Source organism: Natator depressus, chromosome 5 (assembly GCF_965152275.1).
Source record: "Natator depressus isolate rNatDep1 chromosome 5, rNatDep2.hap1, whole genome shotgun sequence".
NCBI lineage: Eukaryota > Metazoa > Chordata > Testudines > Cheloniidae > Natator > Natator depressus.
In genome coordinates, this window is record NC_134238.1 from 55,876,563 (window position 1) to 55,890,329 (window position 13,767).

The window sequence follows — 13,767 nt, forward strand, 5'->3', positions numbered from 1 at the left end:
GACAGAATATCAGCTTCATTTAATTTATGAGAAAGGGCCAAGTTATGCCACTTTGTCATTTAATTGTGGAAAACTACAAGATATGCAGGACATAAGTAGTATCAGGGCCCTGAACTTGTTACAATGCACAAAACAGCATGAAAGAACTAATCAGTATATACAATGGATCTCAGTTCACCCAATGGTTTGTAAATGTTGTATTAAAATGATTTAGGGGTGTTACATCTTGGGTAAATTCTAACCTTTTACAGATTAGTTTTTTGACAGCTGACTTTGAATCTGTAAAATGTATGCAGAGTAAAAGAAAACCAAAAGAAAATAGTTACTTAAATGTGCAACTGCACAAATATAATCCCCCCACTATTAAGATAACAAAAACTTTTGCTATTACCATAATTATTATATATATTAGAAAGCTATACACAAGCATGTTAATTTCACAGATTTTTTTTAAAAGATTCTTAATATTTTATATAATTAGAAATACACATTTCAAAAACAAAACTTCTGCAAAGAGAAAACAGTTATCTTGGTTAGCAAAGCATGGAGTTCTTCATGGCTTAGGGTAGTGCTTTCTATACAAAAAGTCCTCTGTTTTCTTCAGGACTGTTTAAAATATTAGCGAAGCTATCAAGGAAAAAAAACACACATTTTGGCTTAAGGAAACTACAAAAAGCCACAAATGCTTTGCAAACTTTGTCTTACTTTTTAATATGAAAATAAGCAAAATGTAATGTACATATTTTTCTATTTTTTATTTAATACGTAATGCAGACCCAGAATTTTAAAAATTAAATATGTTAGCCCTCAAACACAACATTTTTACAAGTATGGTCCTCTTTTACATGTCTTTGATCCTTTTAACTGAGTGCCATACTCCAATGATATGCCTGCATGTTTGTGAGCATTATAGGTATGGTAGGTGACCCAGACTCTTTCTAACATTTATTCATGGCCACCCATTGCTGGGTCTGTCAAAACATCTGTACATTTTCTATATGTTGCATAACACCTGCTTTCTCTCTCAGTAAAGTCTGCCACTTTCTGGCAAATGTTTCCTTTTTTCTATTTACATGTAAATAACGTTGAACCTGCAACATGACACTATCTATTGTAACATACATTTTGCAAGGGAGCACAACAGTGAAAAGAAGTTAGCCTTAAAATCTATTTTGTACAAGTGTTCTGTTGTACAACTCAAGTGCTAAGCTTATCTCAGCATTTCTGTTTATCCTTATACTGTATCACTGAGGCAATTTAAAAGTACTTTTACAAAACAGAGTACCTGACTTTTTTTTTTTTCCACACACGGCACATATAATGCATATCGACCCCCCCGCCCCACCCCCATTAAGGTATAGCACACACACACTGCAAGAAAAAACCTAATAGGTAATAACGTTATCATGTTGCCCATCCTTCAGAGAGCCGCATGCGCTTGACAGAGGGGCTTTCCCTTTCGTCCGGCGAAGGTCTGGTGAGTCCAATGGGGGAGTGGAATTCGTTCCGATGATCCTCTCGGTCGCTTCCATCATATGAGCTGCTACAGCTGCTCAAGCTGTCAACAGGAGATCTCCCCGCCTCGTGGCGCGTGTGCTGTGGGTATCTCGAGGGTGTGGTGGTACGGTCTCTAGGAGGAGAAACAGGTTCTGACTTGATGTTGAGGCTTTGAGTAGAAGGCAGGGAGAGATTTGTACTCTGAGATAAATGAGTGCTAGTGCAAGCTCTGTAGGAGGAAAGGAAACCCAGTTACAGACTGAGGAGGCATGGAGCCCCCAGAAACGTACAAACACTTGCCCAAAACATCAGTTTAAAGACTCCTATGGATAACAGTGCATGCCAGGAATGTGAGGAATATTCTCTAAGAAATACTGAGACCCAGTGAAAGGCAAGGGAGGCATCACAACAGACATGACCCTCTTGAATGGCTCTATGGTATACCCTATAAAGAAATTCTATTTTTTTTGTAAGTACTATGATACATTTTGGATGCTGAGACGTTGCACTATTGAAACCACTAGAGTTTTCTTTATAACTGATGAATATTAGAACATAAGAATGGCATTACTGGGTCACACCAATGGTCCACTAGCCAAGTGTCCTGTCTTATGGCAGTGGCCAGTGCCAGACGCTTCAGAGGGAATTAACAGAACAGGGCAATTATCGAGTGATCTGTCTCGTCATCCAGTCCCAGTGTCTGGTAGACAAAGGTTTAGGGATACCCAGAGCATGGGGTTGCATCTCTGCCCATCTTGGCTAATCACCATTGATGGACCTATCCTCCATGGATTTAGCTAATTCTTTTTTGAACCCAGTTATACTTCTGGCCTTCACAACATCCCGTTAACAAGTTCCACAGATTCACTGTGCATTGTGTGAAGAAGTACTTCTTTATGTTTGTTTTAAACCTGTTGCCTATTAATTTCATTGGATGTTCCCTAGTTCTTGTTATATGAAGGGGTAAATAACACTTTCCCATTCACTTTCTCCACACCAGTCAGGATTTTATAGATGTCCATCATATCCCCCCTTAGTCGTCTCTCTTCTAAGATGCACAGTCCCAGTTTTTTTAATCTCTTCTCAGGTGGAAGCTAATTTTTGGTGCTCGTCTCTGTACTTTTCCCAGTGATAATACATCTTTTTTGAGATGGGTCGACGAGAACTGCATGCAGTATTGAAGGTGTGGGAATGAAATGGATTTATATAGAGGCATTACAATATTTTCTGTCTTATTATCTATCCCTGTCTTAATGGTTCCTATTCGGTTCGCTTTTAGGACTGCTGCTGCACATGGAGCAGACGTTTTCAGAGAGCTCTCCATGATGACTCCAAGATCTCTTTCTGAGTGCGAACAGCTAATTCAAACGGCATCATTTTGCATGTATAGTTAGGATTATGTTTTCCAATGTGCATTTCTTTTGCATTCATCAACACTGAATTTCATCTGCCATTTTGTAGCCCAGTCACTATTTTGTGTGATCTCTTTGTAACTCTTCGCAGTCAGCTTTGGACTTAACTGTCTTGAGTAGTTTTGTATCATCTGCAAATTTTGCCACCTCACCGTACACCCCTTTTTCTATTAAGGAATATGTTGAACAGCACTGGACTCAGTAGGGATCCTGGGGGGACCCCACTATTTACCTCTCTCCACTGTGAAAACTGACCAGTTATTCCTACCATTTGTTTCCTGTCTTAACCAGTTACTGATCCATATGCATCTGTGTATGCATGCACAGGTGGTGACAGGGGAAGCAAGGAGTTTCTGTGGAGATCAATCAGATTAGATCAGATGCACAGAAGCACTGTTTCAGAGTAGCAGCCGTGTTAGTCTGTATCCGCAAAAAGAACTGGAGTACTTGTGGCACCTTAGACACTAACACATTTATTTGAGCATAAGCCTTCATGAGCTACAGCCCACTTCATCGGATGCATGCAGTGGAAAATACAGTGGGGAGATTCTATATACACAGAGAACATGAAACAATGGATGTTACCATACACACTGTAACGAGAGTGATCAGGTAAGGTGAGCTATTACCAGCAGGAGAGAAAAAAAACCTTTTGTAGTGACAATGAAGGTGGGCCATTTCCAGCAGTTGACAAGAACGTGTGAGGAACAGTGGGGGCAGGAAATAAACATGGGAAATAGTTTTACTTTGTGTAATGACACATCCACTCCCAGTCTTTATTCAAGCCTAATGTAATGGTGTCCAGTTTGCAAATTAATTCCAATTCAGCAGTCTTTCGTTGGAGTCTGTTTTTGAAGTTTTTTTATTGAAGAATTGCAACTTTTAGATCTGTAATCGAGTGACCAGATGGTGGTCCTGTGATGGGCCTAATCACATCAGGCCCAACAAAGAAAATAACAGAACTAGCCGTCACCTTCAGCTCCCAACTAAAACATGTCCAGCGCATCATCAAGGATCTACAACCTATCCTGAAGGACGACCCATCACTCTCACAGATCTTGGGAGACAGGCCAGTCCTTGCTTACAGACAGCCCCCCAACCTGAAGCAAATACTCACCAGCAACTACACACCATACAACAAAAACACTAACCCAGGAACCTATCCTTGCAACAAAGCCCGTTGCCAACTGTGTCCACATATCCATTCAGGGGACACCATCATAGGGCCTAATCACATCAGCCACACTATCAGAGGCTCGTTCACCTGCACATCTACCAATGTGATATATGCCATCATGTGCCAGCAATGCCCCTCTGCTATGTACATTGGCCAAACCGGACAGTCTCTACGTAAAAGAATAAATGGACACAAATCAGACGTCAAGAATTATAACATTCAAAAACCAGTTGGAGAACACTTCAATCTCTCTGGTCACTCGATTACAGACCTAAAAGTTGCAATTCTTCAACAAAAAAACTTCAAAAACAGACTCCAACGAGAGACCGCTGAATTGGAATTAATTTGCAAACTGGACACCATTACATTAGGCTTGAATAAAGACGGGGAATGGATGTGTCATTACACAAAGTAAAACTATTTCCCATGTTTATTTCCTGCCCCCCACGGTTCCTCACACGTTCTTGTCAACTGCTGGAAATGGCCCACCTTGATTATCACCACAAAAGGTTTTTTTTCTCTCTTGCTGATAACAGCTCACCTACCCGATCACTCTCGTTACAGTGTGTATGGTAACACCCATGTTCCCTGTGTATATAGCATGTCCCCACTGTATTTTCCACTGCATGCATCCGATGAAGTGGGCTGTAGCTCACGAAAGTTTATGCTCAAATAAATTTGTTAGTGTCTAAGGTGCCACAAGTACTCCTTTTCTTTTAGAAGTATTGTTACCATCAGTCACACTGATGAGTAGTAATGTACAAGATAATGCAGACTGTGTAAGTTGTTTAACTTCAAAAATGAAAAGACTTCAAATTAGCTGAACCTTGAAAGGGATTAATATTGAAAAAATATCCTAGGCAGGTTAGGATTTGACATATTAATCTATGCTACAGATTTAAGAATCCTAAATTCAAAATATTATTTGTGTCTTTTAATCAATAAGCTACCAGAGACTTTTAGTTCAAATGTAATTGAGGATGTCTGGGGAATATATTGCTTTGCATGTGGGCACACCCAACTCAAACAAAGAGTGTTATAAATACCAACAAAAGCTATAGTTCTCACTATGTTATTGTTAAAAGAGGAAAGAAAGAAAATATGCTCAATGCTTATTCTAACTTGATTTTTTGTTTGCATATTTGTGTGCACAGGTTAGAGGCAGTGGGAAGCTGTAATGTGTGGGAGCGAGAGAAATAGGAAAAATGTTCATTATTCTAAAATAAGGGAGGAATGATATCACTTGCCTTTGAAGAATGTTTTGTACAAAAGCACCACCTACTGGCCAAAACTGAATTTCCTTTTTTTATTTTACATATCTCAAACGTATCTTTCTTATTGTTATTATATTCTGAGGCATGGTTCCAGTTTAGAACCATGAATCAGGCTGAAGTTAGAGTCCCCAACACATAATTTCATGGGTTTTAAGAGTGAGGGAATAGTTGGAGGGATTTTACTTATGCAACATCTACCGTTACTCCAGTGAAAGGCAAAACAGTATTCTGTCTCATTTTGGCAGATTTATACTTGAAACGATTTGGCTTCTCTCCTGAAATTATATCAAACGCTTTTATCACTAATTGTCACAATGTTTAATAATGGATGGCTATTGTTAGACAACAAAGACAGAACAAAGTGCTCCAACAACGATTACTTTAATCTATCGTGCATTCATTTAAAACAGTTTGTCAAAAATTGCCACTGTACCCTCCCCCAAGCATATTGCAGGGCTCATTGATGCAAATGTTTTTAAAAGTGCAGTGAGGTGTACAATTCCTTCCCTCATGCACTCCCAAATACATTCTGAAGGCAAAGGGGGTGCTCTCTGTTGCATTTTGGAAGTATGTTTTAAATGTGTGGAGAAAACTGTTTGTTAATTTCAGATGTGGTCATTTCTACTTGCTCAGTGAAATATTCTACTTTTGCCAAGACCTTCACGAAAAAAAACCGTCAAGAAATAAAAATATACTCCTGATTTTTTTCATTTTCCTATGCATTTAATCTTGTATCCCCTTAGGAAAGGTTTGGGCTGTGCCTGGGATTGTAGGCTGGCAGTTCAATAAATATTTTAGACTAGGGGTGGCTGTGGATACAAAACTTGGCTCTGAATCTGAAATTCCTCAACATATGGGGTGTTGGGACCTGGAGATTTGGTTTGGGACTGCCTGTGATAGAGACCCTTGATATATTGCTCTCTAAAGATTGGGACTCTTTTAAAACACAGGAATATAATTCTTCAATCCAGGGTAAAGGCAAGTATATCAGTGAAATTTTCTCACATGATTTGATGAAACACACTGATCTGTATCTCTTTACATACATTGCACTATATTATATATTACAGTCTCCATAGGCAGCAAGTTTCGGAAAGACAGGTAGGATGAGGGCAACTCTTGAGAAATACAGCTGGCAGTATTGCCATCTAATGTGTGTTACTCTTGGTACAGAGGTTCAGGAACCAGTGTGAAAACGTGCCTCTTTAGTCTTCATTAGCCAAAATGTTGTGAGTCATAAGCGGATGTGATTCATTAGAAGTGAGGATAGCCCACTATGCATGGGTCTACATAGCAAGTGTGAGTAAGACTTAGAATGCAAGGTGGGAGACTGCAACTATATGAAGGACTGATCTGATTTCTTCATTAGAAAAGGGTAGGACACAGGTGCTTTTCACTATTAAATCCAAATTCTGCATGGGGTAAATACCTGGTTTTGCCTTTACATGTTAATGAAGCAAATATCAATGTCTATTTTACACAAATGTTTAGTTTACCATCATATAAAATGCATTACACAGACCCAGGCTAATATTATCTTTGCCTTTTGAACAACACAGCAACCTCCCTGAAACATAAATGGGGTTTAATGTAGAAAATCCAAAGGGCAAAAGAAAATGATTTAATTTTAAAGAATTCTATACAATTACTAAACATCAATTATTCATTAGATAACACCAGCAAATTGGTTAAAACTATAGTGAAGAGCCAAATTATCAGGCACACAGATAAACATAGTATGTTGCCAAAGAGTCAATAAGGCTTTTGTAAAGGGAAATCATGCCTCACCAATCTATTAGAATTCTTTGAGGGTGTCAACAAACATGTGGACAAGGGTGAGTCAATCAATATAGGGTATTTGGACTTTCAGAAAACCTTTGACAAAGTCCCTCACCAATGGCTTGTAAGCAATCATGGGATAAGAGTGAAGGTCCTCTCATGGATTAGTAACTGGTTAAAATATACGAAATAAAGGGTAGGAATAAGTGGTCAGTTTTCACAGTGGAGAGAGATAAATAGCGAGGTCCCCCAAGGATCTGTATTGGAACCTGTGGTCGTCAACATATTCATAAATGATCTAGGAAAAGGAGTAAACAGTGAGGTGGCAAAGTTTGCAGACAATACAAAACTACTCATGATAGTTCAAAGCTGACTGCAAAGCATTACAAAGGGATCTCACAAAACTGGGTGACTGGTGAAAACAATTGCAGATGAATTTCTGTGTTGATAAATGCAAAGTAATGCACATTGAAAAACAGAATTCCAACTATACACACAAAACGATAGGGTTTTAGTTAGCTGTTATCACTCAAGACAAAGATCTTGGAGACACTGTGGATAGTTCTCTGAAAACAGCTGCTCAATGTCTAGTGGCAGTCAGAAAAAGCTAACAGAATGTTAGAAACCATTACGAAAGGGGCAGATAATAAGGCAGAAAATATAATGCCACTATATAAATTCATAGTACCTTGAATACTGCATGCAGTTCTGGTCGACCCATCTAAAAAAGACATATGAAAATTGTCAAAAGTACAGAGAAGGGTAACAAAATTGAGTGGAACAGCTTCCATATGAGGAGAGATTAAAAAGACGGTTCAGTTTGGAAAAGAGACTAGGGGAGCGTATGACAGAGTCTATAAAATTGTGATGGCCGTGGAGAAAGTGAAAAAGGAAGGTGTTGTTCACCCCCTCACATAACACAAGATCCAGGGGTTGCCCAGTAAAATTAATAGGCAGCAGGTTTAAAACAAACACAAAGAAGTACTTCTTCACACAACATGCAGTCAACCCATGGAACTCATTGACAGGGAATGCTGTGAAGCCTAAAGTCTAACTGGGTTCAAAAAGAATTAGCTAAGTTTATTGAGGATAGATCCATCACAGGTTATTGGCGAAGATGGTCAAGGATGCAGCCCCATGCACTGGATGTCCCTAAACTCTGACTTTCAGAAGCTGGGACTAGATGAGAGGGGATGGATCACTTGATAATTGTCCTGTTCATTCCCTCTGGAGCATCTGGCACTGGCTGCTGTCAGAGGATGGGCTAGGATGAACCATTGGTTTGACTCAGTATGATTGTTCTTATGTTCTTATAATCCACTCACACTGACATTAATGTGGTCATCTTTTTCATACATTGCACAGAAAACATTTAATAATAAAGGAAATATCAAATATTAAACTCAATTCACATTCAAATCAATATGAGTGGCACACAGAGATTATTCGATGTACATCAGCTGGGGCACATATGCTTCCCCCTTTGGGTATGGAAGGTTCATTAGGAAGTAGAGTTAGCATGGCTCTTCTGTGCAGGGGCTAGGAAATGTCAGGATGCAAGGAATCTGCAAAGGGAGCTTTGACCTTGTATGCCAGTGAGGTATATTCTGTATGGGTCTCCATCTGTTCTAACCTCCAGCTGGAATTTGAGTCAGGGTGGGAAGAGGCCTGGGGTATTACTGGTGAATCTATGACCACATGGCCCTTGACAACACAGATTTTCATGGAGAGGGAAAGATGACAATATATAGGGAGAGGAGAGCATCCCATATAACCTTTTCTTTTCTCTCATGCCCCGCCCCCCAGGGCTTTTTCTCTGGTTTTGCTTTCCTCCTTGCCACAGAATACCTTTATTTGTACATGTGTGTGAGTGAGGGTACCTAGGGCTCAGCACTGGATATTAACCAAGACCTGGAGAATTTACAGTTATAACTACTATTTGGTCTGTTAGTCAAGAATCCTGGAGCAAGCTTATGAATCTGAGCCAATCCTTTATTCCATAGAATTGAGAAAGGTTTGGAGACGCTTCGATCGTTATATAAATAAGCGTCTATATAAAAAATTCTTTTGAATAAATATTGTGGTTGAGTATTTAAGTCTGCATTTTTATTTATGAAACCCATTCTTTTGCTCGTAGCTAAGACTCAAAGCAGAAAATGTGCTGTCTTAGATTGATAATTATGGACAAGGAAGAATGTATGCCATGTAGGGGAGTCATGTGGCTCAAGAAATTGGCAACTGGACACAGAACCTTTCACTTGTAGGTTAGAGCTCAAACCCACTTCAGGTCACTAGTGACCAACAACTCGTGGCTTTTGTTGATCAATCTAAAAGAGGTAGTTCTTAGAGGAGAGGTGTCAAAAACAGGAACACCTTTTCATGAAAAACTGACCCTTTTTAGTAAGAAAAATTTCAAATGTAATTTTTTTTGATCAGCTATAGAGCTGGTAAAAAAAAAAAAGGCCAAAAACTGAACAGACATGGGGTCTGTACTACTATGATGTCCTTTGCAATTATCCCTCCAACACTGCTCAGAAACATGGACACTAGTATTGTTGCCAGTCAGTGACTGGACCAAGATGAAGAGCAGTGGTTCTTCTGCACTCGTCTGAGAGCCTTTTCAGACACTGCTGCCAAAACAGCCGCCGTTGGGGAGCACAGATTCATGGGTGCCCAGGCCACCTGGGACAAGTTGTAATACTACCTATGCTCCTGTGCCATGTGGAGTGGAACATGCGCTGTTTTGTATTGCTATAGGCACTGGTGACAGACCCCCTGGAGAATCTGCATGCCTCCCCTATTAACTGCCCTGTCTGAGGCACATCATAGGTCTTTCCCAAAGCTTGTTTAACAGAAAACACACATTCATTGTTCTCTTAAGTCCCTCCAAATAAACATATTAGTTCTGAACATATTAACCCATTTTCCCTACCTTTGCATCCCCTGGAACTCACCTCCCTCAGCTAGTATAGTATAGGAATTTGGAGGCAGGTCAACCCCATTTTCAGTCTGTTTGCTCAAATTTCTGAGAATGGCTGAGGGGTTTGGGTACCTAGAGTTCTTACAGAGAGTGGGGCATTTCTTCATATCTTTGAAGTTCTAGTTAGCTGATTCTTCTGCTCATGTGGGCTGGGTTTGTTCTTATAAATTTGTGTTTGAACTGTGCATTTTAAAGGAATTGTTAAATCACCCAGAGCTTAGGATAGGTGCTTTTGTATATAAATCTCAATGCACAAAATAAAACAAACAAATCATGCTTATTTTCTGCATAAGTGGAAGACTCCTCTGGGGCTGTCAATGAAACAGTTTTCATAGTACTAACTTCACTAGAAAATTATTGAAAAAATAATTTTAAAACCAGCAGCCCAAAACATGTTCCACTAGGCACAGCCATTAATTTTTAACTTTTTTGTGATACGAATTAGAAACGTATGATGATGTGTGACATATTTAAAAAGGCATGCTGTTTGTTTAGGATTTAATTTATACTTTGTTTGGTTAACCAAATAGTCTTATTATGGTAAACCAATGAAAACAATCAACTTTACAGTAAATTACACGGTGATAGCTAACATGTGAGTTTTCAGTTTCTTTAGGATTTTATATCCCTAGATGTACAGTTAACGTGTTTGCTCCAAAACAGTACATGCCTCAAAAAGAAAAGCAATAAGGAAGGAATAATGAAGACGTATTAAGACTATTTTTTCTAAATCAGCACATTTTTGGTTGTATGTGTTTATGCAGTTAATATCTGTAACTATGTAACTCTTTTTTTTATAGAAGTGGTATTCAAAAAGTATATGTTTCTTCTAAACCTTTGTTTAGTTATTCCTCTAAAAACCCAAGCCAATGGCGCACAAGAGGTCAGATAAATTACAAAGAGAATTTTGAAGTTTAAACCACATTTACAACATTAAATACTTTCAGATTATGACAGCAGTCTGGCAAAAAAATTAAAGCTTATGTGTAATATTTGTCTTTTTTGAAAAAGGTTGATTTAATACTTTCAAATGCTAGTGAACTAAAACTTTACTAGTTGATATATTCAGTCACTTTAATTTGCACTTTTCTCAATGAACAACTTTCAATTCAAGCATGTCTGGCCATATCTTTAGCTATAATGTTTGCAGTGCCAGCATACACCTAGGACTTGGCTCACTAGGATTTGTAGGAGTTCAGCATCTCTGAAAATCAGGCCCTTAAAGTTTATTTCAATTAGCCAGTAGTTTTGTTTGTTTGTTAAATGAATTAGGTTGTTTTTCTCTTGTGAATTTCATATTTTTAAAATATTTAAACCATATAGGACTGTTTTATGTAGGCTTCACAGCTACTGGAGAAATATCTTGAAAATGCCACTAGAGGGCATGAATACATATGCTCTTAGATACAGGCAAACCAAAATTAGGTTTATCTGCTGTCAGATTCTTAGTCACAATTATGTTATACTTCTATAAAGCAGTTTCAAATAAATGAAACTTGCAAGTCACAGCTGAGCAGATGGAAGTATGTGATTATCAGACAAGGTTATGGATTCATCTCAGGTTAAATCATTATGCTATTCTTATTTATCAGTGATTTAAAAGTATGTAAAATTTGCAAATTTTACTTTCAAAGTGTGCACTGACCCACATGGAATCAAAAAGCTTAAGGGAAACAAAAAGCAAAAGAAGCACAATGATGAGTGTACTGTTTTGTTCTTCTGTGTTGGAAATAAAATATCACTTAGACAAATGAAGGATTAGATAAATAACAGTACGCTTTCCTACAACACTGAGAAAGTGCTAGGAAACAGAAGACTGTAGTTTAGCTACCTGCCAAGCTTCTGATGTGCTACCAATTTTCCAGTTTTGGATTTTGAAAATGGAGTTGTTACACATAGTAGACTTTTGTTGATATGTTATCTCATTTATGATTTGGGATTAATTGGGTTACGGAAGCCATTGTTTCTCATGCAAACCCGTGATAAGTAACGTACAATGATAGGATAATCTAAGGAATATTACTTACCCCAATTGACTGAGGGCAGATGGCGGCATGTTATGTAGGTGCTGCTGTTGCCAGCCAGTTACTGAACCAAGATGAAGCGCACTGGCTGTATTAAACCCAGAGAGAGATGATAAGTCTGCACTACTCAGTGAGTATTCTAGATATGAAAACAGAACAGACAATAGCTAAATTAAGTGGAAAATAATTAAACAATAAGAAGCACCGTAATTTAAATTTTCATTCATAATGTAATAAGCTTTCTTATCTTCAATATGCCAGTGGTATTAAATTGCACTAACAAAACTGGAGCTTTTCTTAAGTCAACTAATCAGTTTGGGAACAAATAATGCACTAAAAACATCCTCTAATGTATGGAGGCATTTTTGGACATAAAGATCCAGAAATGTTCTTGAACCAAACAGTCGTCATTGCCATGCATAAATAGTCATAGATTCATAGTCTTTAAGGCCAGAAGAGAGCATTAGATCATGTAGTCTTTACAGTGCAAGCCACAGAATTTCTCCGTTACCTCTGTATTGAGCTCAAGAGCTTGTGTTTGACTACAGTGTGTCTTCCAGAAAGGCATACAGTCTATATATCCATTTAATCGATGCAGTACTGGTGTGATGTGATTTTCTGTAATGTTTAGCTGTGTGAACCAAAGAAGTGCCCCTTTTAAGCTACACTGTTTAGCAAAAGTCTTTGGGAGAAGGCTTTATAGAGCAGTTTTCCATTATAACAATGCAGTTACTTCTTGAATCCCTGTATGTCTCAAGTCATTTATAGACTCAGAGTAAGCTAATGAGGCTTTCAATCACTTAAAGTAATACAGAATACAAATTCCTCTCTTTGGTCCAACATACATAAAGGAATTTCATTACTATAGAGCCACTGCATAGGTCAGTATCTTGCTCTCCCCTACTATTCACATCTTACATTGATACTTACCGGTACCATATGTTGTTGAAATGGCTGATGGGTATCCTCCCATCCCTTGCCCTGGTAAAGTAGGAGTTGCTACGGAAACCACTGGGGTAGCCAATGACTGAGCAGACTGGGAGTTATTTATCCTCTGATTCTTTTAAAGTAAGTAAAATAAACAAATTATTGACAGGTTTAAATCAATTAAATGTATTGGATTTCAGGGTACGTTTTGTGCATGAGATACAACTTAATACAGATTTCATGAAATTAATCATATAACATGTGGCTTTTATGAACTCTGCCAACCCTATCATTTACAATCCTTCAAGAGATTAGTTGTCACCATAGTAACCCATTACATCAGTATCTCCTAGGAAACCAAACTTGTGACAAGTAAGATTGCTTTATTGTGGGTAGAAAAGAGACCACGTGAAAAACTGATGAAATATGTAAACTCAACTTCCATTGTTTTGCTTTTCATTCAAATGCAAAAATTTTATTAAAATCAGCAATAATGGATTTTATGTTTAATTCAGTAAGCAATATTGCGGCAATGCTGCATAATAAACTCTCTCCAGCAGATGGTGCTCTGGCTACTTCATTCTTTCTCACAGTAAAACAAACTTCAGAAATACTACCTAACAAACCAGTTATACATTTGTCTTTAATTCTTTGGCACTGGATATTTCAATGCATAAATTGCACCAAGGAATTCAAA

At 38.2% G+C, this 13,767-nt stretch overlaps 1 protein-coding gene across 13 annotated transcripts in view; it reads right to left on the bottom strand.

Annotated features, from left to right (window-relative positions):
- Positions 1-1,389: 1,389 nt before the first annotated feature.
- Positions 1,390-13,767, bottom strand: part of MEF2C (myocyte enhancer factor 2C) — a 137,381-nt gene continuing 125,003 nt past the window's right edge. For 11 of the 13 annotated variants that reach the window (XM_074952831.1, XM_074952830.1, XM_074952832.1 and 8 more), the window contains 3 exons: positions 13,074-13,203; positions 12,147-12,282; positions 1,390-1,726 (listed from right to left, as the gene is read on the bottom strand). In XM_074952831.1, coding sequence (XP_074808932.1) covers positions 1,405-1,726; positions 12,147-12,282; positions 13,074-13,203 — 588 coding nt within the window. In that variant the 3' untranslated portion in view covers positions 1,390-1,404. The remainder of the gene's footprint in view (positions 1,727-12,146; positions 12,283-13,073; positions 13,204-13,767) is intronic. The other 2 variants (XM_074952839.1, XM_074952838.1) reach the window with 1 other exon arrangement.